Below are 21,609 nucleotides of genomic sequence, written 5' to 3'. Positions count from 1 at the left end.
GTGTACTAAGGTACTTGCCAATCTGCAACCAATCTCCAACATAGAGTTCTTCTATGAAAGCCACAATATCATAGACATGACAAACATGATCAACCATAGTGACTGAAATTTTTGCATCATCCTCTTCTGCAAGTAGAGTCTCCTCATCATCATATCTGGCTCTAGACAGCATATCTGCCACTGGATTATCCTTCCCTGCTATGTGTTTAAATTCCGGATTTAATGACTTGATGTATGCAATCCATCTCAACATAGCTATATCCGGAGTAGAGCAACTTGTAATCATACCAATCAATGGTAAGCAATCTGTCTCTACCACAACTGAAGCTCCAATAAAGTACTCCTTGTCACATTTGAGAGACGTAACAATCCCCAGTAACTCCCTCTTGACTTGCGGATATCTCCTCTGTCTCTCGTTTAGGACTTTTACCCCAAACCGAATAGCATATCTATTTCCATCTGCATCATCTTGACCCACAGCCCAACCTATGCCAATTGGACTAGTGTCAACTGTCAATACAATAGGCCTTCCACAATTATAATCCGCTTTCCTGAGAGTAGGAGCAATCTGCAATAGCTTCTTTAATTTCCGCATGGCTCTAGTGTGGCTCTCATCCCAATAGAATTTCTGCCCCTTTCGAAGCAATTGATATAAACAATCTGCTAAGTGTGCAAAATGAGGTATCCAAATCATATAAAACACACAAGCTCCAATGAATCTCCGTACCTCTGAAGTGGTAGAACAATACTCCGTAATCTTGCTTATAGCATCCACCTTATCAGGTGAGGGTTTCCTGCCATAATATCCACACATATGTCCAACAATGACAACCTCATTCACTCCAAAAACAGATTTTTGCCCTGATAGTGTCAAGTTCACTTCTTCTAACCTGGCCAAAATCTTCTCACAAGCTGAAATATGATCAGCCACAAAGTATCTGCATCCCTGCTCATTTAGATTCTCATTCTTCTCTTCTTCTGCACACCCCTTAATGGGTACATCATCCAAGAAAGGCATGGTAAGCTGAGGTATATAATCACGAAGGACCTTATGCATGGCATTCATCATATGCGCAACAGAATTAGTGGCACCTTGAGGCATGGTACACATCCTGACAAGCCCAATAGGAGTTCTCATGGTGGTTATGTCCCTACTTTCCAAAGCCAGCTGAAACTGATCATATCCTGAATACAAATCACCTAAAGAATAGATGGCACGTCCAGCAAATGCTTTTGCAAACTCATCCACAACTGGACCTATACCAACATTCCTGATAGTAACTCTATTTACTGGCTGCATGTCCTGTATAAATCGGAGAGTACCATTCTTCTTTGGAACTGTAAACCACCTGTTTGAGATGGTGCAGATGAAGGCTCAAAAATTCCCATCCTGATTTTCTCATTCAATAAATCAATCGGCTTTGGCAGGTGTGCCTTAGGCACTGGAATAGGTCGGAGGTTCCATGGAATATGAGGAATAGTAAAGATCACCATAGGAGCAACAATATCTGGATTCACACATCCAATCTCATGCGGGGAAAAAGCAAACCCTCTTCCATGTCGCTCAAGCATCTCCTGAAAGCATTGCTTCTCTGTAGGTAGCAAGAAATCACCATTTCCAATTTTCAATTCAGCAAGAGTCTCTGCTGAAAATTTATGGCCTATATGTTTCGGATTCCTCAAAATTGGCTGTTTGGCAGCCCTCTCTATTTGTTGATCACTGTCAGCAGGTGGAAGCGGTATAGCTACCGGCTTCACCTTCTTATCCATAGTCTTGTATTTCGTGTCAACCCTGGCTTCATTATGATCCTCTGCATTACTCAAATCTTGCTGTAAATCAGCAATTCTGCACTCCAATGGCTGAATATCCTCAGCCCTCTGCTCTATGGACTGCACAGGATCAGCTCTAAACTCTGGATGCTGAAATATTTCAGCAATAAACTCTGTTGGCTGAAAGTTTTCAGCCCTCTGTGTCTTTGTAAGCTGATCATAATCAGCCGGAAACTCTGTTTACTGAATTTCTTCAGCACTCAACGCTTTTTGCTGAGTCATCTCAGCCTCTGACTCAATCTGTGACACAAAATCTGCAATTTCATGAAACATGTCCAGGGATTGCACTAATACATTACTGTGACAACTTTGAATATTAGTTTTTAGCATATTCTCCATCTCTATCATCGTATCTGCAGAAATCATAATGTCATACATCCCATCTATGTGCTCAACATCCTCTAAAATTCTTGCATTTTTCAAATTTTTCTCCTTCCTGCATATGTACTGCCTGGCAATTCTAGGCAACTTAGAAGTCTTCTGATAGCTCATCGAACTGTTTGCTGAAATCCCAACAAAACTGGAGGAGAAAACACTGCTGCCAGGAGGCGAGAACTCCAATCTCCTCTGCTCTGTACCACCGTCGTCTCGTGAAACGGCGGTACCTAATGAAAACCCGAATACCTCACAGTGGGCAAAGGTGCATCTCTGAGAGTATCCATGTTTCCAATATGGTTCACACACACAGTCATAAACTGAACAGCTCTCATGCCATCTTTACTGTGAATCCGTGCATAAGCAGATCCATCATCCATTACCTTTGTTTCCATGCGCATCTCTGTGATGAATGGCTGTCCAAGAATTATAGGATAAGAGCATGAATCCTGCACAAAGAAATGGAAATCCTCCTCTACATCTCCAATAGAAACCCTGACACTAGGACATGCAGCATACAAATCACCTGCAGTGCTGTTGGCGGCTCTCATACGCCACCCATGCTCTACATCCATAGGCCATCTGTTACTCTCATAAACTCCACGAACTATGAGATTAATCTCTGAACCATGATCCACCAAAGCAACATAAGGCACCTGTTTCTCTCCAATTTTTACCATCGTCTCTATAGTTGCCCTAGCCCAATGACTCCACGAAAAGTGACTACGCGGAATCAAGACAGGCTCATCAGTTTCAGCATAATGCATAGGCTAAGCCCTCTTCTCTATCTGTGGAAAAACAGAAGCATTCTCAACCATAACCTCATCTTCATCCTCATCCAACTCCCCAATCAAAACTCCCTGTGTATCAGTAGTAGGCAATGCATGTCTTTTCCTCTTCAGGACCTCCTAAAACTGATCCTGAAACTCTCTTTTCGAGATGCCCAAAACCTCAGAAATAGTGAAAGTCACCTCACTGCCAAGTATCTTGTCATTAAAAATTTTCTTCATGTCTGTAGATGTCTCAATATCGGACATCAATCTAAATCCTGGCTGCTTTCTCTCTCTAGGCTCTTGCCTCTTTTCTCTCTTTTGAGCATCTTCCTTCTGTCAATTTGGCCCTGGTCTCAAAGACGGTCCTACAGTAGGTGGAGTAACAAACTCACCCCCTCTAGTCTTTTTAGCTGCACTTGGATTTTCTTCATCCCTCTTACGCTTCTCCTCAACAAGTACATCTGCTCCCTGAGACTTAGCCAAATAAGCATAAATAGAGTACCTGTCAACAGGCGAATCCCAACCTGTCTCTGATCTGATGCTAGAGCCTGCACTAGTCAAAACAGTTTGCTGAATTTTTCCTTTATTTGCAGTCTCCATAGCATAAGTCCATAGTGCAGACTGATTCTCTGATCCCTTCTCAATCTGAACTCCATAAGCAGAAGCGTCTTCTCTAGTTGTCACATAAGAAGTACACGCAGCCATGTCATCCATTAACTTCTTCATTCCACCTTTCCCAAAGTTGGTAGCAAGCGGAGCTCCTGTTTCAGTCAACCAAATCTTACCATCTTGTCCCCAAAATACTAAATTCTTCCTCCTTGCATCCTGAAAAGATTCACAATCCTTGCAATGCTGATGGTCCGTACTATCGCACCAAATACATCTCCGATCTCTCCTAGGTGCACTAGGAGCACTCCTAGATGCAGTAGGAGCACTAGAAGAAGTAGTAGGCGCAGTCGAAGCAAACTTCTCTTTCAATTTTCCCACCAACTCCGCTTTAACTGACTCCAATGTCAAATCCGTTATGCCTTTAATTATGTCATCAAGAGAGGTAGGCACCGACAGAGTGGATGGCTTTGGAACAGAAGGAGCCGGCATAGGTCGTGGAACAGGAGGAATAGGAGGAGTAGAAATAGTAGGCACTGGCCTAGGCCAAGAAACTGGTTGAGGAGAAGAAGAAATAACAGGGATAGAAGCTGGCATAGGAGCAGAAGACGGTGTCGGTGTCATAGAACCATTCTGTAGACGGGTCTTCCATATCCTCCTCTTGGTCAAAGTCGAGACTGCTTCCTGGGCATCTTGCCAATCCGTTTTAAGTCCCATAGGCTTCGTGCGATCCTCAAGAAGCTCTCCCAATTCTTCCTGAAGAGCAGGATCTGCAGCTTGCAAGAAAAGCTCAACTTTCTCAACATCCAATGCTCTTTGTTCAATGGCATCAAGCTGACTATACCTCTCTTCAAATTCTCGAATCAACTCTGAAGCAGCTAAATGTAGACCCACTCTCAGAATGACCGCCGTGTAGCCATACCAAAGTCCTCAAGGAAATACTCTTCTTTCAAGGCTTTCTTAAAATCTTGCCAATGCGAATTTTGAATAAAAAGATCAGTCACTTTCGCCCTCAAGGCGGGTGTGACAAGACGAAGGAAATACTTACTCATAAGTCTAGCTGGAACTCCAAAAAACCCCATCTTGATCTCATATGTCTTCAAATATGCTGAAACATTACGGCCATCCAATAGCTTCTTCTTATTCTCAACTGCTTCAATCGCCTTAGTCGCGCTGTTTGCATTCTCCTGCTCCGAATAGAGTTGCCTTTGCTGAGACAACTGTTGTTGATGCAATTGTTGCTGTTGCTGCATATACAATTGTGTCTGCTGATTTTGGAGTTGCATATACATGGACATATTCTGCAAAATCGGTTTTAGATCCTCTGTTGAAGTACTTGATGCAGCAGTCATTGATGGAGCTGAAGTAGAGGACGCAGCTGGAATCATAGAAGAGGCTGAAATAGATGCTAAAGTATCTCCCATCCTGAAATTTCTGCGACGCTTTCACGTCGGGTTCACCAAAGATGTCGAAGGGTTTTCAAAAGCAAAGTCGCAACCACAGAGGACCTTGACTAATTTCAGGATAGAAGATCAATCAAGCAAGAACAGGCTATCCAGGACAATATGTCCATTCTCTTCTTCACACAATGAACCACGAGCGCAACAGGTCAGGACAGCACTTGCAATGTCTCCTAGGTTTCAAGAAGCATGGCAAAGGCAGGTTCCAAGCAATACCCTCACAAAGGCAGCAACACTCAATAAGAAAGCTAAGAGGATTGAATGAAAACCACTTCGTTCTGAGGTAAAGGGTGCAATCAAAAAGATAAGAATGTTGACGGAATGGCAACACTAGCCCACATTTGACAGGGACAGAATTTGCAGTCCTTATAACTCTTTGCTCCCATAATATCCTTTTTGCGAACCTGGTCCTTTGTCATTAAGCTCCCCTGTTCCTTTGTAGACTATACGACATCTGACCCTGGCCATGAATCTTTAATATCAACATGTTTCTGTAACAGCAACTGCCCAGTGGACTCTTGTTTGCAGTAAAGAGAAAAGTTTTCCATATGCAACGTCAGCTTCATACAGGATATAATCTGAATGGCCTTTCCTTAGAAGGTCTTTGTACTCCTTCCATCCGATGTACTTCACCATCGAAACCTCTGACTCCTTCAAAGGGAAAACAGAGAGGAGAACAGGGGAGGAAACAGTGGACAAACGTTTCGTATCGTGGAAGGCAAAAGAAGCCAATGACGTTCTCTGATCTGTAAAGAACAATGGAATCTATCGAGCGCAGGGCACATCTCTGCTGGAGACATGTCACTTATATCTGCCAAGAGGGAATTGCAAGAAGGATTGGTATGTTCAAGCATAGGAGTTTCTCCAGAAGGGAATCGATAGGCTTTCCACAGGTCATTCCAATTGTGTCACATAGACTTTCTTCTATTCATCAGCTTCCCACAGGACAGGCATTGCCAGTAGCAGCGACCGACCGTTCCTTCTCGAACACCAAGTAGATGTTATGGTTGACGCCTCAGGTCCTGTGAGTACTTCCCTTCTTCTTGGTAACACGAATATGCCCTGAAAAATGCCCTGCTTCTCTCTTCCTAAGCTTGTTTTTTTTTCCCTACTTTTTCTCCCCAGGCAGCCTACAACACGCCCTTCTCCCCGAATGATAAAAACGTCGCGATCACGACTACATCTTCCTCTTAATATGGCTCCTCCTCATGTTTCCGTTCCCTACTTTTTTCTTCCTCCCCCGAAATTTTTACCTGCGCCCTTGGGATGGAGATAAAGCATGTGCAATTTCATCCCCTTCTGTGCTATCAGAGGGCAAACGGACGTTCTTACAGTTACTATCCGACTCAGTTCTGTTCCCCAAACACTATTTGACAGTGTCTCAGACCCATCATTGCTGCTTGTCCAGAATTCATATTCCACACTCTCATTAGGATGAGGCAACGATTCTGACCAATCCAATTTCACAGTCACAGTGACTTTCTTGTCTAGCTCTACCTTCACCTTGTCACCAAATGTCTTTTCAATTAAGGCAGATGGAATAGTGATATTTCGCAGATATTCGACCGCCCCTGCATCCTCTTGAGGGGAGTTCATTGTGATTAAAGGTTCAAAACGATCATCTGCCACCAAAATACAAGCTACACTAGCATTCTGAACATGCCATACCTTCAATGCAAAGTAGCAACCTCCCCAGTCCACTAAAGTTTTGAGAAGTGCAGAGCTTGTCAGATCAGGAAGACACTAGATGTGATTCTGGTGACTGTTGGTTGTCGCACATTGATTATGAGTGCAATCTGGAAGTATAATTATCAGTTGTCTAAGCAAACTGATGGTGGTTCTTGTTCTCTACAACGATGGCATTCAACTTTCGAAATGCATACAAGCACTGAAGGATATAGATCATTTTGTTACAATTTGGGAATATCGTGCCAGAATATGGGACAATTCACTGCCATCAATGCGGAACTTTGCTTCCTTCCACACTTGCTCTATATACTAACCCCTTTTTACCTGTAGCAGCATCTATGTCTTCAGCAAGCCTCTCAAGTTGTTGCTCAGCAGCAATACTAGTAAACTTGCTACAACATAAACCTGATGAACCTCTCTATGTTACAGCACCATGCATCCTTGAGAGAAATGATGTCTCAGAGATCAAAACCTGAGAGACAAGTTGCAACTGCGGTCTTTCGAACTTCAGTGGAGGGCTCAGGGTATCAGAAAGGCATTCCTTGATGAGGTTTCAGCGAGGCAAGAACAGGTAACACTGGTGTAGCAGCAACATCATGCAATGCTCTGCCAATCTCTAAAGCAATAGTACATCCCTTCTCTGCAAGTGAACCACATGCTTGGAGGACACCAAGAAATGTTGGCTTATTGGGACTCATTCCTTCAACTAGCATTTGACTATACAGCTGCAGAGTCTTCTCTGCCTTATCCAACTCAAAATATCGTGAGATCATAACATTCCATGCCACAATGTCCTGATCAAAGAGCCCATCAAACATGCTCTCTGCTTCTAAAATGTTGCCACATTTACCATAGATACTAATAAGAGTGCTATTAACAAAAGCATCTGAAGTGAAGCCCTTCTTGTGAGCATCTGCATGTAATGCTCGGAAAATTTCCCAAGAAACTTTTCTTGGTTTCCCATCCATGCTCATAACATCTTCCTTCTTAATGAGGACACCACATGCTTGAAATGTTATCTTAAATGTCTACTGATTTGAGAAAATGCCCTCCTCTTGCATCTGTTTGTATAGTTGTAATGTCTTCTCTCCTTGACCGTGCTCAACATAGGCTAAAAGCATCCCATCATGCCTACCATTGTTGAAGGAGGACCTATCAGGTGAAACCCGAGCTGAAAGGAAAGGCAACAAAAGACCCCTCTCTCTACTATACTACCCACGCTGAACAAAAATGCAAACACAACAACTAAGTATGTACAAAGTAACAAAATGTCAAACACACAACTTTTTGGTGGATTTCACACCTCGAATGCGCAGCAATACGACAACATATTGACGCACTACGTAAATATATAATCATATTTATAAAAAAGTGGATATATTCATATTGTGTGTCTATATACACATGTATCTACGCATCTAAAAATGCATTTACTTTGCAAGTTTTTGATGATAATAGACGTGCATTTATCCTGCAATTTAGACGCGCTGATAGATGCACAAAACAGAGGTATGAAAATAACCAGAGAGCATGTGGCTCTGGTTTTTTTCCCCCCATCAACATCAAATTGTATGCTTAGGGAAAACAGAGAAAGATTATTTCGAAGATTGGATACTGAAAACAAAGCAATGTATGTAGAACACGAAATTTCATATATATAGATGAAACGTTTTTACATTATGAGTTCTAGTGCTTGTGACCTCAAGCATGGTCATGGTCGCAAGCACTAGCTGAAAGAAATACATATCAAAAATGAAAATTACAAGCCAAGGGGAGGCATGCATGCATGGGGCTCCTCTATATCTCCTCAGAAGAGGCATCATCATTGCTACCACCACCGCTGCCTGTGCCACTATCGTTGCTGCCACCGCTACTGCTAGTCCCCCCTTCACTATCCTCAACTGCATCAGGGTTCGCCTACACAAAGGATTAAGGTATATAAATACCATTACAAACAATAAATTAGAGTTATCTATACTTTTCATGTTAAAAATAAAACATACCTCTTCTGGTGGTGGAATCCTCATGGCGCGATTATATTGCTCCTCCATGATGAGTCCCTCCTCTAGAAATGCTGCCAAATGGACGTCTGGTTATGACCTCGATGGTAGCCTACCTCTCTAGGAGTAGGCATCCTATCAATGATATGATACTACAAAATAATTTGAACATACAACGTATTAAAACACACTACATAATGAAGTGAAACAAATTGCAAAATTTAATTTAAAAAAAGAAATCAAATAATACTTACAATCTTAGCCTCCCATGACTCTCTGCCACCCGATCCATAATGCGATGATCCCATGGTTGCCATCTGGATACGTCGCGCCTCTGCATGCTACCGACTTGTCATTTTCTCCGTTGCTCTCTTCTTGGCCTCTTTCCACTCCTTGAGGTGGCAATTGGGTGGTTGGCCATATCCAGGGCACCCATGCTCTTGTCTCCATAGTGACTCCTTGGCGCGCGTCATAAGGTGAGACCTCTTGTTATGAAGCGCGTCTCTCACCTTTGACCGTCCCCAATCATCTGAGAATTGTGAATTCTCGGGATTAGGATACCTTCTATGTACTGCCCGCAGCACCTCTTGCCACAAACCATTTTTTTGGTGCTTGAATGGAATCATGCAATCTTTGTATGTGGCATGCACGACACTCCTCAAGTAGGCTATCACTTCCCTCCCCTTAGAGTCATGCAAGATACCACCAACATCAGTGACAGAGTAGTACATTTGTGGAGGCTCACCTCTCTCATTTTCTGGTGAGGGTGATCGAGAGCCATGACCTAGGCAACCCCCACAAAGCCCTCGACCTCCTCGTCCTCCCACATGACTCTCCCTCCTCCCTTGACGTGCACCACACTCTACCTCACTCGATACACGTGCTTCTGCAGATGCACGTGCTTCGGTCGATCCATGTACCTCAGCTGATCCTTGTAGGCAAAGATGTGATAGGTGTCCCAGACATCACATTGAAAACCTCCTCTGCAGTGGGAGGGCGACCAAGATAATTGGTCATCTCCCCCATGAATTGCTCCTTGTTAAATGCGGTGCTGGAGGATCCAGGATTCCACATCTACACAAGAAAAATCATATTACCCTGTGCACATAAAACATATTACATGCTGCGTCTATATCAACATCTGTGTGCGCGTCTATATCTATGTCTCTGTGGGCGTCTATCAGTGCGTCTATTTCCGCGTCTATACCTGCATCTACACTGTCATTTGGATGCGCGTTGTCGTGCTACTGCGCATCCGAGTCGTATACACCTCCATTTTTTTTTGTTGTGCATTTGTGTTATTTTCTGTGTGTGATTCATTGTGTGTGTGATGCATTACGATAATCCGCATCCAATGTATATATTCCCTTAGTGCATGTGTATGATTTTGTTTGGATGCATGATGTGTATGTGTTAGAAAAATATGAATAACTGATGCCAAAGGACATTATCAAGATGATAATTTTAATGATGAACTCCAAGAAAAGTGCAGGCACCGATGGAATACTTTGCCATTCAATCTTCAAGGCTGAAGTTGCAGTTGTGCGTGGATCACCCATCACAAAGCTGTATTTTAATGGGGCAATTGATGATTCCAAAGATACCTTAAAAGAAAGGCTCAAAGGTGGATGGTGCTGTGGAAAAAGTAGTAAAAGGGGTCTTGAAGGTTAGCCTACAAAAAGAAATGAAAGAGATCGTAAAGAAAAGTGGTAATGCAACAGCAAGAAGTTGTTGAGTCATGAAACTGGTGCTGGATCTTCAGATCTAAAACCATGCACTGATTCCCATTTGGATTTCTCAACGAGCAAACTGGCAGAATGGAAGATTATTGAAAAAGCTAAAGGTGTAAAAGGTTATTCAAGGAGGAAGAGGGAAAACCTATATTTGGGTTTTAAACTACTTTTGGAGGGAGAAAAGCATGCTGTTTTGGGAATGGCCAGAATTAACGGGTTAAGGGGCAGCAGGCGCAACGGAGACATCAGCAGGATTAGTGGGAGCATCATCCGGAACTCCATAAGCGTTTCCACATTCAAAATGAGTTCGAGGATCATAAACATCAGTCACACATCCAGGGTCTTCAGTACGGGCACACGTGGTGGAACATCTTCATCCACAACATGATTCACCGTAAGTAAAGGAGCCATAGCATGTTTGTAATAGACGGCATGAGTACCATTTTGAGCACTAGAGGCGTCAAACTCATCATAAGCAAGAATAAGATTTGCAATATATTCATGGGACGAGCAGCATGGTCTTCAGCATGACGGACTGCAGAAATGTCATGACGATCCTCGCTAGCATCACAGGGTGCAGCATGCTTGATCCCCAGTATCTCTGAAAAGAACAAGGTAGAAGGTAGAGTTGCACGGGCAGAATCTCCTTGGTTGCTTGAAGAGGATCGTCACGTTATGACGGAGAGAAGAGGCCAACAGAGACGAAAAGTGCTCGACTTATTGGAGAAGCTATATTCAACAATCCAAATCGACTGGCTAAAATCCTGAATGGGCCAGAGTTGTGTGTGAAGGGGGCAATTCGATGAACAGGGGACAGTAATGGATTGCTTCTGGTCAAGGAAGAGACAGCCGTCACTGTAATAGTGATGCACGAGATGAAGAAGGCGCAAAATTCTGAACGATCAACAGGGCTTCTCAATTCTATTGGACTTATCCGAGGATGTCGTAAAGCTTAAAGCTTTGCTTAGCCAGGCCAAAACGGCTTCACGTCCAAATCCTACACTTAGCAGAGATTCAAAGCTTAGAAAGAACTCGTGTTGCGACTTCATCTAATCAGTCAACACCTGTACCCCTTCTTAAGGTTCCATCAACACCGGAAATTCGATACACAACCTTGTCTAGTTTAAGCTGAGATTAAGATGCTGAGACAGTGAAGCTATAAATTTTCCTTGAAAGAGCTTCCCAGGAAAATGTTATCACAGATTTCAAGTCTACTTCTTTTGATGTCAAGATTCATGTTGTGTCTAACAAAAATTATCGGTGTTCTGAGAAGTGTACTACTGTTGTTAAGTCCAATCGAATCATAATTACACTCAAGAAGACTGAGAAGGGTAATTGGCCTGATCTGCACTTCAAGGAAGATAAGCTGAAGCTTAAATTGGAAGCTGACAAGGATCCCATGACTGGACTGATGGACATGATAAAGAACATGTATGAAGAAGATGATGAAGATATGTAAAGAACTATTGCGAAAGCATGAACAGAGGCACAAACTGGGAAGAAACCTGATCTTGGAAGACTTGAATGGGGAATCTCTTGTGAAGGCTATCACTAGTCTACTTTAGCAACTGATTCTTTTCTCTCTGCCTCTTCCATATGCCAAGGCTGGTGCATCACTCCTGGAACTTGTTTAAAACAAGTCAACAAGATCACTGCCTGTATCTTCTGACCTACTCAATGTTTTGGAAGACCCCAAGATGAAGTTCAGACAAGGCAAGTTATGACTTGGAGCTGCAATTTGCTCATGGCAGGACATGGTTAACTCTAAGTTTCCACCAAGAGCCATCTAAGTTTCCACCAAGAGCCATCATCTTCGTTTGCACTGAGATATATATATAACCTTAACCCATTTCCCTCTTCAGTCTTAATTCTGTTGAAGGTGTTTCCTTCTTTGCTGTCCACTGCTATTGTCTTCTCTTGTGGCAATCTCTTGCTGAAATTTGTATGCTGAGAACAGTCTTGAACTGGTGCTGAATGTTGAGTAGACTTTTGGGTTGGACCTCATGTAATTTACTTGGCAGGGAATATAGTGAACTTTGGCATCAAAAATTCGATTTCTTCTTGTTAGCCTCTTCTCTTCTTGTAACTTGAACTCTGTGTTCAGCAGCCTTTACAAGAAATCTACGACATTTCTGGTGAACCCGACGTGAAAGTGCTGCGTCACTTTTCAGCAAGATGGGAGACTCGCAAGAAGAGATGACAGATGATAATGTCATGAAGAACCTGTTTCAGTCATTTACCATGTATATGCAGCAGCAAGCTCATGCAAAACGTGACAATGATGCTATGGATGCCTTGAAAGCTGTCCAACAGGAGATGAAGCAGTTTAATGGCTAGCAAGTGTCAACTTACCTGCATTTGTATGAAGAAAAGATGAAGTTTTTTGGGGTTTCTCAAGATGTTTGGAGCCGCTACTTCTTGGGGATCGTGGTGCGCGCTCTTGAAGGTCGAATTGCAAAAATTCAAGAAGCACATGCAGGTTGGACTGAATTTAAAAAGGCATTAAAAGATGAATACTTCCTGGAGGATACAGGTCTTATGAATCGCAGGAATTTTTTAGCATGGGTTTCTATGCCTAATAAGGGACTTTCTATTACCGCTCTTCTGCGAGAGTTTGAAAGCCGTTATGATCAGTTGGATGGGACTGAACAGCAAGCTTTGGAGATGCAGAAAGTGGAATTATTTTTACAAGCTGCAGATGCTGATTTACAGGAAAAGTTGGATGATCTTTTGGAAGATCAAGCTACTGATTCAGGTTTAAAGACTGAGTGGAGACATGTCATTGATGCTGTGAATGCTCTTGTTAAGAAGCAGCGCAGGAGAGTAAGATTGCATCGTAATACATGATCAGTTCCTGAAAAATCCTTGGAGACTTCTTCTTCTACCCCTACTACAACTTCTTTGCTTAAGCCTACTCCTCCTACTGTGAATCCACCAGTTCCTGCTGCTCCAGTGCCCTTATCTATAGATGATGTTATTAAAGGCTTGGCGGATTTGACGATTGAAGCAGTCAAAGCTGAAGTTGGTAAGTTAAAGGAGCAACTTATGTCAGTACCTGCTGTAGCACCTGCTCCAGCGACTGCTTTTCCAGCTGGTCAAAGAAAAGGGCGACGATGTATTTGGTGTGATAGTATAGAGCACCAACACTGCAGAGATTGTGATGCTTTTCAGGAAGCACGTAAGAAGAATGTAGTGTTTTGGGGACAAGATGGGAAGATATGGCTGACAGAGACTGGCGCTCCTCTTGACACGAACTTCGGTAAGGGAGGTATGAAGAAGCTTGTTGATGATATGGCTGCGCGATCAGCTTATGTGAGTGTTAGAGGAGATGCTTTAGCTTTTGGAGTCCAGCTTGAGCAGAAATCTGATGGAGACTCTGCTTTATGGTCCTCTGCCTTGGAGATAGCGAGAAGAGGGAAAGTTCAGGCATCTACTATGACTTGTGTGGGCTCTAGCATCCGAGGAGAAACATGATGGGATTCTCCTGTTGATAGGTATTCTATTTTTGCTTACATGGCTAAAACACAGGGTTTAGATGCCATGGTTGAGGAAAAGAGAAGAAGAGATGAGGAGGGTCCTAGCTCCTCCAAAAAGACTAGAGGGGGTGACTTTGTTTCACCACCTGTTATAGCTCCACCTATGTCAAATTCTCCAGCTCAAACAGGTTCTGATCAACCGATGGGAAACAAGCAGAAAGAAAAGAGGCAACCAAGAAAAGAGCCAGGATTCAAGCTTTTGTTAGATCTTGAAATGCAAACGGATATGAGTAAGATTTTTCATGAAAGAATTTTGAATAGTGAAGTCACTTTTACTGTTGGAGAGGCTCTTGGGATTGCTAGAAGAGAAATACAGGATCAGATGCAGGATCTTTTGCCGAGGAAACGACATGCGATGGAAGGACCTGATTTATAGGGATTGTGGCATGGAGCTCTTGGGGAAGAGCATGATGATGCAGTGATGGTTGAGAATGCTTCTGTTAATCCGCAATTGGAGAAAATAGTGCAGCCTATGCAGTATGAAGATGATGATACCCCTATTCTCATTCCTCGCAGCCATTTTTCACGAAGTCATTGGGCTAGAGCAACCACTGAGACAGTGGTAAGGATTGGAGAGAAACAAATTCCATTGGTTGCTTTAGTTGATCATGGTCCAGAGATTAATCTTATTGCTCGAGGTGTTTATGAGAGTGGCAAGTGGCCTATGGATGCAGAGCATGGCTGGCGCATAAGAGCCGCCAATAATACTTCTGGTGATATGTATGCTGCTTGTCCGAGTATCAGAATTTCTATTGGTAATGTTGAAGAGGATTATCATTGCTTTGTTCAGGATTCATGCTCTTATCCGATTATTCTTGGACAGCCTTTCATTACAGAAGCAAGAATGGAAACGAAAGTGATGGATGACGGGTCAGCTTATGTACGGATACGCAGTAAAGATGGTATGCGAGCTGTTCAGTTTATGACTGTTGGGGTAAATCATCCGAGAAACAGGGACTCCTTGCGTGAGGCACCACTACCTGCAAAGGAGTTGGATTTTCATTAGGTACTGCTGTCTTGCGAGACGCCAGTGGTACGGAGCGGAGAAAAGAGGAGATCTCGCCTCCTGGAAGCCAGTCTTTCTCCAATAATTTTGTTGGTTTTTCTTCAGATAGTTCAGTGAGTTATCAGAAAATTTTAGATTTGCCTAGAGCTGCCAGGCAGTACATTGGTCGTAAGGAGAAAGAGTTGAAGAATGCAGGTATTTTGCAAGCAGAAGAGCATGTAGATGGATTGTATGAAGGAATGTCTTATGCAGATACATTGTTTGAGATGGGAGCAATGCTGAAAACTGATGTATGTAAGAGTTCAAAGATTATACCTGTGCAAACCTTGGAAATGTTTCAGGAAATTTCTGGTTTTATGCTGAAAACAGAGTTAGAGGCTGAGAAAACTCAGCAAACTGAATTTATGGCTGATCTTGATCAGCTAACAGAGCTACAGAGGGCTGAATTCATTCAGCCAATAGAGTTTAATGCAGAAAAATTTCTGCATACAGAGTTTCAGGATGCACCTATACAGTCCATAGAGCCGAGGGCTGAATCCATTCAGCCAACAGAGTTGAATGCAGAAAAATTTCTGCATACAGAGTTTCAGGCTGCACCCATGCAGTCCATAGAACGAAAGGCTGAAAATTTTCAGCCAACAGAGTTGAAAGTTGCTGAAAATTTGCAGAAATTGCAGCAAAGAAAAGAGTGCTTGAATGATGCCAAGGTTGACACAAAATATAAAACAGTTGATAAGAAGGTTAAGCCGGTTGCAGGCCCGCTTCCTTCTGATAGTGATGAACAGATTGAAAAAGCTATGAAGCAGCCTATGTTGAGAGATCCTGCAAATATTGGACATAAATTTACAGCTGAAACTCTTGCAGAATTGAAGATTGGAAATGATGATTTCTTGCTTCCAGTGGAAAAAGAATGTTTTAGAGAGATGCTTGGACGTCATGGTAAGGCGTTTGCTTTCTTTCCACATGAAATTGGTTGCATTAGTCCCGAATTGGTTGCACCCATGGTCATCTTCACTGTTTCTCATGTACCATGGAATATACGTCCTATACCTGTGCCTAAAGCACACTTGCCAAAGCTGATAGAGTTGCTGAATGAGAAGATTAAAATGGGGATTTTGGAACCCTCTTCTGTACCCTATTCTAACAGGTGGTTTACTGTACCAAAGAAGAATGGTACTTTGAGATTTATTCAGGATATGCAGCGCGTGAACAAAGTGACAATTAGGAATGTCGGAACAGGTCCAGTTGTGGATGAATTTGCTGAGGCTTTTGCAGGATGAGCCATCTATTCTCTAGGTGACTTGTATTCAGGTTATGATCAGTTTCAGCTTGCCTTGGAAAGCAGGGATATTACTACTATGTGGACACCTATTGGTCTTGTGAGGATGTGTACCTTGCCTCAAGGTGCCACAAACTCAGTTGCTCATATGATGAATGCTATGCATAGAGTTCTACGAGACTATATTCCGCAGTATACCATGCCTTTTCTAGATGATGTGCCTATTAAAGGTTGTGCAGAAGAAGAAAAGAATGAAAGTCTTGATTTTCGTGGATGTAGACAGTTTGTGGCTGACCACTTGATTGCTTGTGAGCAAATATTGACACGATTAGAGGAGGTAAATTTGACACTTTCAGGGCTGAAATCTGTCTTTGGTGTTAATGAAGTTATCATAGTTGGGCATATGGTTGGATATTATGGCAGGAAGCCTTCTCCTGCAAAGGTGGATGCCATAAACAAGATTGCAGAGTATTGCTCGACTACTTCAGAGGTGCGGAGATTTGTGGGAGCTTGTGTATTTTACATGATTTGGATTCCTCATTTCACTCATATAGCAGATGTTCTCTATCAGCTGCTTCAAAAGGGGCAAAAATTTCATTGGGATGAGAAGCATTCAAAAGCCATGCGTAAGCTCAAGAAGCTGTTGCAATCAGCTCCTACTCTACGCAAGGCGGATTATCAGTGTGGACGGCCGATCATGTTGACAGTTGATACTAGCCCTATCGGCATAGGTTGGGCTGTTGGACAGGATGATGCTGATGGAAATAGGTATGCTATCCGCTTTGGAGCTAAAGTTCTTAATGAGTGACAGAGGAGATATCCGCAGATCAAAAGAGAGTTGTGGGGAGTAGTCACTGCACTGAAGTGTGACAAAGGGTATTTTATTGGAGCTTCAGTTATTGTGGAAACAGATTGTTTGCCTTTGCTTGGCATGATTACTAGTTGCTCGACTCCAGATATAGCGATGCTTCGATGGATTGCCTATATCAAATCATTGAATCCAGAATTTCAACACATAGCAGGGAAAGATAATCCAGTTTTGCTGACATGCTATCTAGAGCGAGATATGAGGATGAGGAGTCAATGCTTGCAGAAGATGATGAGACAGAGTTTGCTGCTTCTGTCATTGTTCATGATTGTCATGTATCTACTGTTGAAGCCTTTATTGAAGAACTTTATGTTGACGAGTGGCTGCAAATTGGACACTATCTAAGTTCATTGACTCGAAGAGCTAATTGGACAGATGATGAATTCAAGAAAATCAGAAGGAAGGCTTATGGGTATTTCTTGAAAGATGGTTTTCTTTGGAAGCATCCAAAGAAGAGAGGAGGCTTGCCCTTGAGAGTAGTTTGTGATGTAGCGATGCAGATACAGATTATGCGAGAGTTTCATGAGAGCTCATGGGCTGGACATAGAGGTGTGTGGGCTACCTATGAGAAAATCAAAGAAAGATACTGGTGGAAAGGGATGTATAAAGATGTTTCTCATTTTGTGGAGACTTGCAGGGACTGCCAGCTTTACTCTTTAGTGCGACATCGTGATGAGTTGCATCCGACTTATCCACTATGTATGCATTATAAGTGGGTGGTAGACTTGGTTACTTTGCCAGTGGGACTTTGGCAGATGAGATATCTTGTCTTGGCTAGAGAGGATCTTACAAACTATGTTGAAGGCAGATCTTTGCGGACAAAGACCACCTCTACAGTATGTAAATTCTTGTTGGAAGAAATATTTTGCAGGTATGGATGTATAGGCAAGATTACAGCTGATCGTGGAGAGCTAGATGTAGATGAAGCTAGAGAATTCTTCTCACGGCTTGGGATTAAATTGGCTCTTACTACTGCCTATAATCCAGAGGGAAATGGCAAGAGTGAAAGAGGACATCCGCCGATAGTTAAAGCATTGGCAAAAGCTTGTAGAGGTCGGATTGGGGATTGGCCGAGATTACTACCTTTTGCATTGTGGGCTGATCGCTCTACACATAGTGTGACTACTGGATACACGCCTGTAGAGTTGATGTATGGGCAAAAACCTGTCATGCCTACAGAAATTTGTGCTCTCACTTGGAGTGTTCTTCCGTGGCATGAGAATTTATCAAGGGAAGAGCTTCTAGCTCTTCGGATTCGTCAACTAGAGAGAAGGACAGAAGATGTGTAGCTAGCAGTTGATCGTTTGAAGGCAGCCCATCTCAGAAACAAGGACAAGTTTGATTTAAGGCATCGCTTGAGGCCTAGAGCCATAAAAGAAGGAGATTGGGTTCTAGTTTACGACAGTAGTCTAGAAAATCAGCATAGTAGCATGAGAAAAATGGTTCAAAGATGGTTTGGACCGTATGAAGTGAAACATGTTTTTGACAATGGTACCTATGAGTTGGCTGAATTAGATGGAACAGTATTGAAGGTGCCCATTCCTGGAAAATGAGTCAAGATTTTCAAGAGAAGAGAAGATGAAGAATATGCACTTGAAACGTTGACAGAAGAAGAGCAGGTAGAAGAAAGACAAGCAGAAAGAGCAGAGAACATAGATGATGAAGCTGATGGAGAAACAGGTCTACTAGAAACAGATGATGGACTCGACCTGTTTGTGGATTTGAATGATCCTGGATAGTTGCCACATCCGGAGGATGCGCAGGTTTAGAGGGGGTGGATGCCGTGCTGCTGCGCATCCGAGTCGTATACACCTCCATTTTTTTTTGTTGTGCATTTGTGTTATTTTCTGTGTGTGATTCATTGTGTGTGTGATGCATTACGATAATCCGCATCCAATGTATATATTCCCTTAGTGCATGTGTATGATTTTGTTTGGATGCATGATGTGTATGTGTTAGAAAAATATGAATAACTGATGCCAAAGGACATTATCAAGATGATAATTTTAATGATGAACTCCAAGAAAAGTGCAGGCACCGATGGAATACTTTGCCATTCAATCTTCAAGGCTGAAGTTGCAGTTGTGCGTGGATCACCCATCACAAAGCTGTATTTTAATGGGGCAATTGATGATTCCAAAGATACCTTAAAAGAAAGGCTCAAAGGTGGATGGTGCTGTGGAAAAAGTAGTAAAAGGGGTCTTGAAGGTTAGCCTACAAAAAGAAATGAAAGAGATCGTAAAGAAAAGTGGTAATGCAACAGCAAGAAGTTGTTGAGTCATGAAACTGGTGCTGGATCTTCAGATCTAAAACCATGCACTGATTCCCATTTGGATTTCTCAACGAGCAAACTGGCAGAATGGAAGATTATTGAAAAAGCTAAAGGTGTAAAAGGTTATTCAAGGAGGAAGAGGGAAAACCTATATTTGGGTTTTAAACTGCTTTTGGAGGGAGAAAAGCAGGGTGTTTTGGGAATTGCCAGAATTAACGGGTTAAGGGGCAGTAGGCGCAACGGAGACATCACCAGGATTAGTGGGAGCATCATCCGGAACACCATAAGCGTTTCCACGTTCAAAATGAGTTCGAGGATCATAAACATCAGTCACACATCCAGGGTCTTCAGTACGGGCACACGTGGTGGAACATCTTCATCCACAACATGATTCACCGTACGTAAAGGAGCCATAGCATGTTTGTAATAGACGGCATGAGTACCATTTTGAGCACTAGAGGCATCAAACTCATCATAAGCAAGAATAAGATTCGCGATATATTCATGGGACGAGCAGCATGGTCTTCGGCATGATGGACTGCAGAAATGTCATGACGATCCTCGCTAGCATCACAGGGTGCAGCATGCTTGATCCCCAGTATCTCTGAAAAGAACAAGGTAGAAGGTAGAGTTGCACGGGCAGAATCTCCTTGGTTGCTTGAAGAGGATCGTCACGTTATGACGGAGAGAAGAGGCCAACAGAGACGAAAAGTGCTCGACTTATTGGAGAAGCTATATTCAACAATCCAAATCGACTGGCTAAAATCCTGAATGGGCCAGAGTTGTGTGTGAAGGGGGCAATTCGATGAACAGGGGACAGTAATGGATTGCTTCTGGTCAAGGAAGAGACAGCAGTCACTGTAATAGTGATGCACGAGATGAAGGCGCAAAATTCTGAACGATCAACAGGGCTTCTCAATTCTATTGGACTTATCCGAGGATGTCGTAAAGCTTAAAGCTTTGCTTAGCCAGGCCAAAACGGCTTCACGTCCAAATCCTACACTCAGCAGAGATTCAAAGCTTAGAAAGAACTTGTGTTGCGACTTCATCTAATCAGTCAACACCTGTACCCCTTCTTAAGGTTCCATCAACACCGGAAATTCGATACACAACCTTGTCTAGTTTAAGCTGAGATTAAGACGCTGAGACAGTGAAGCTATAAATTTTCCTTGAAAGAGCTTCCCAGGAAAATGTTATCACAGATTTCAAGTCTACTTCTTTTGATGTCAAGATTCATGTTGTGTCTGACAAAAATTATCGGTGTCCTGAGAAGTGTACTACTGTTGTTAAGTCCAATCAAATCATAATTACACTCAAGAAGACTGACAAGGGCAATTGGCCTGATCTGCACTTCAAGGAAGATAAGCTGAAGCTTAAATTGGAAGCTGACAAGGATCCCATGACTGGACTGATGGACATGATAAAGAACATGTATGAAGAAGATGATGAAGATATGTAAAGAACTATTGCGAAAGCATGAACAGAGGCACAAACTGGGAAGAAACCTGATCTTGGAAGACTTGAATGGGGAATCTCTTGTGAAGGCTATCACTAGTCTACTTTAGCAACTGATTCTTTTCTCTCTGCCTCTTCCATATGCCAAGGCTGGTGCATCACTCCTGGAACTTGTTTAAAACAAGTCAACAAGATCACTGCCTGTATCTTCTGACCTACTCAATGTTCTGGAAGACCCCAAGATGAAGTTCAGACAAGGCAAGTTATGACTTGGAGCTGCAATTTGCTCATGGCAGGACATGGTTAACTCTAAGTTTCCACCAAGAGCCATCTAAGTTTCCACCAAGAGCCATCATCTTCGTTTGCACTGAGATATATATATAACCTTAACCCATTTCCCTCTTCAGTCTTAATTCTGTTGAAGGTGTTTCCTTCTTTGCTGTCCACTGCTATTTTCTTCTCTTGTGGCAATCTCTTGCTGAAATTTGTATGCTGAGAACAGTCTTGAACTGGTGCTGAATGTTGAGTAGACTTTTGGGTTGGACCTCATGTAATTTACTTGGCAGGGAATATAGTGAACTTTGGCATCAAAAATTCGATTTCTTCTTGTTAGCCTCTTCTCTTGTTGCAACTTGAACTCTTTGTTCAGCAGCCTTTACAAGAAATCTATGACAGCATGATAGACGCGCACAGTCGGACCATTTCTTTTCAAACTTGGTTAAAAAAT

General features: G+C 42.6%; 2 protein-coding genes across 2 annotated transcripts; both read left to right on the top strand.

Moving 5' to 3' along the window:
- Positions 1–10,203: 10,203 nt before the first annotated feature.
- On the top strand, positions 10,204–11,925 carry LOC148014108 (uncharacterized). The gene is made up of 3 exons (XM_087666522.1): positions 10,204–10,399; positions 10,496–10,585; positions 11,669–11,925. The coding sequence occupies exons 1-3, from the start codon at positions 10,204–10,206 to the stop codon at positions 11,923–11,925; spliced, it is 543 nt and encodes a 180-aa protein (XP_087522648.1).
- Positions 11,926–19,167: 7,242 nt separating this feature from the next.
- On the top strand, positions 19,168–20,886 carry LOC148014107 (uncharacterized). The gene is made up of 3 exons (XM_087666521.1): positions 19,168–19,363; positions 19,460–19,549; positions 20,630–20,886. Exons 1-3 carry the CDS (start codon positions 19,168–19,170, stop codon positions 20,884–20,886), a joined length of 543 nt encoding a protein of 180 aa, XP_087522647.1.
- Positions 20,887–21,609: the final 723 nt, after the last annotated feature.

This window comes from Lygodium microphyllum, chromosome 25 (genome assembly GCF_053477565.2).
Source record: "Lygodium microphyllum isolate KBCC chromosome 25, Lygodium_microphyllum_v1.1.10, whole genome shotgun sequence".
NCBI lineage: Eukaryota > Viridiplantae > Streptophyta > Polypodiopsida > Schizaeales > Lygodiaceae > Lygodium > Lygodium microphyllum.
The sequence above is the reverse complement of the archived record's forward strand: the minus strand, read 5'-3'. Positions and strand labels throughout refer to the sequence as shown.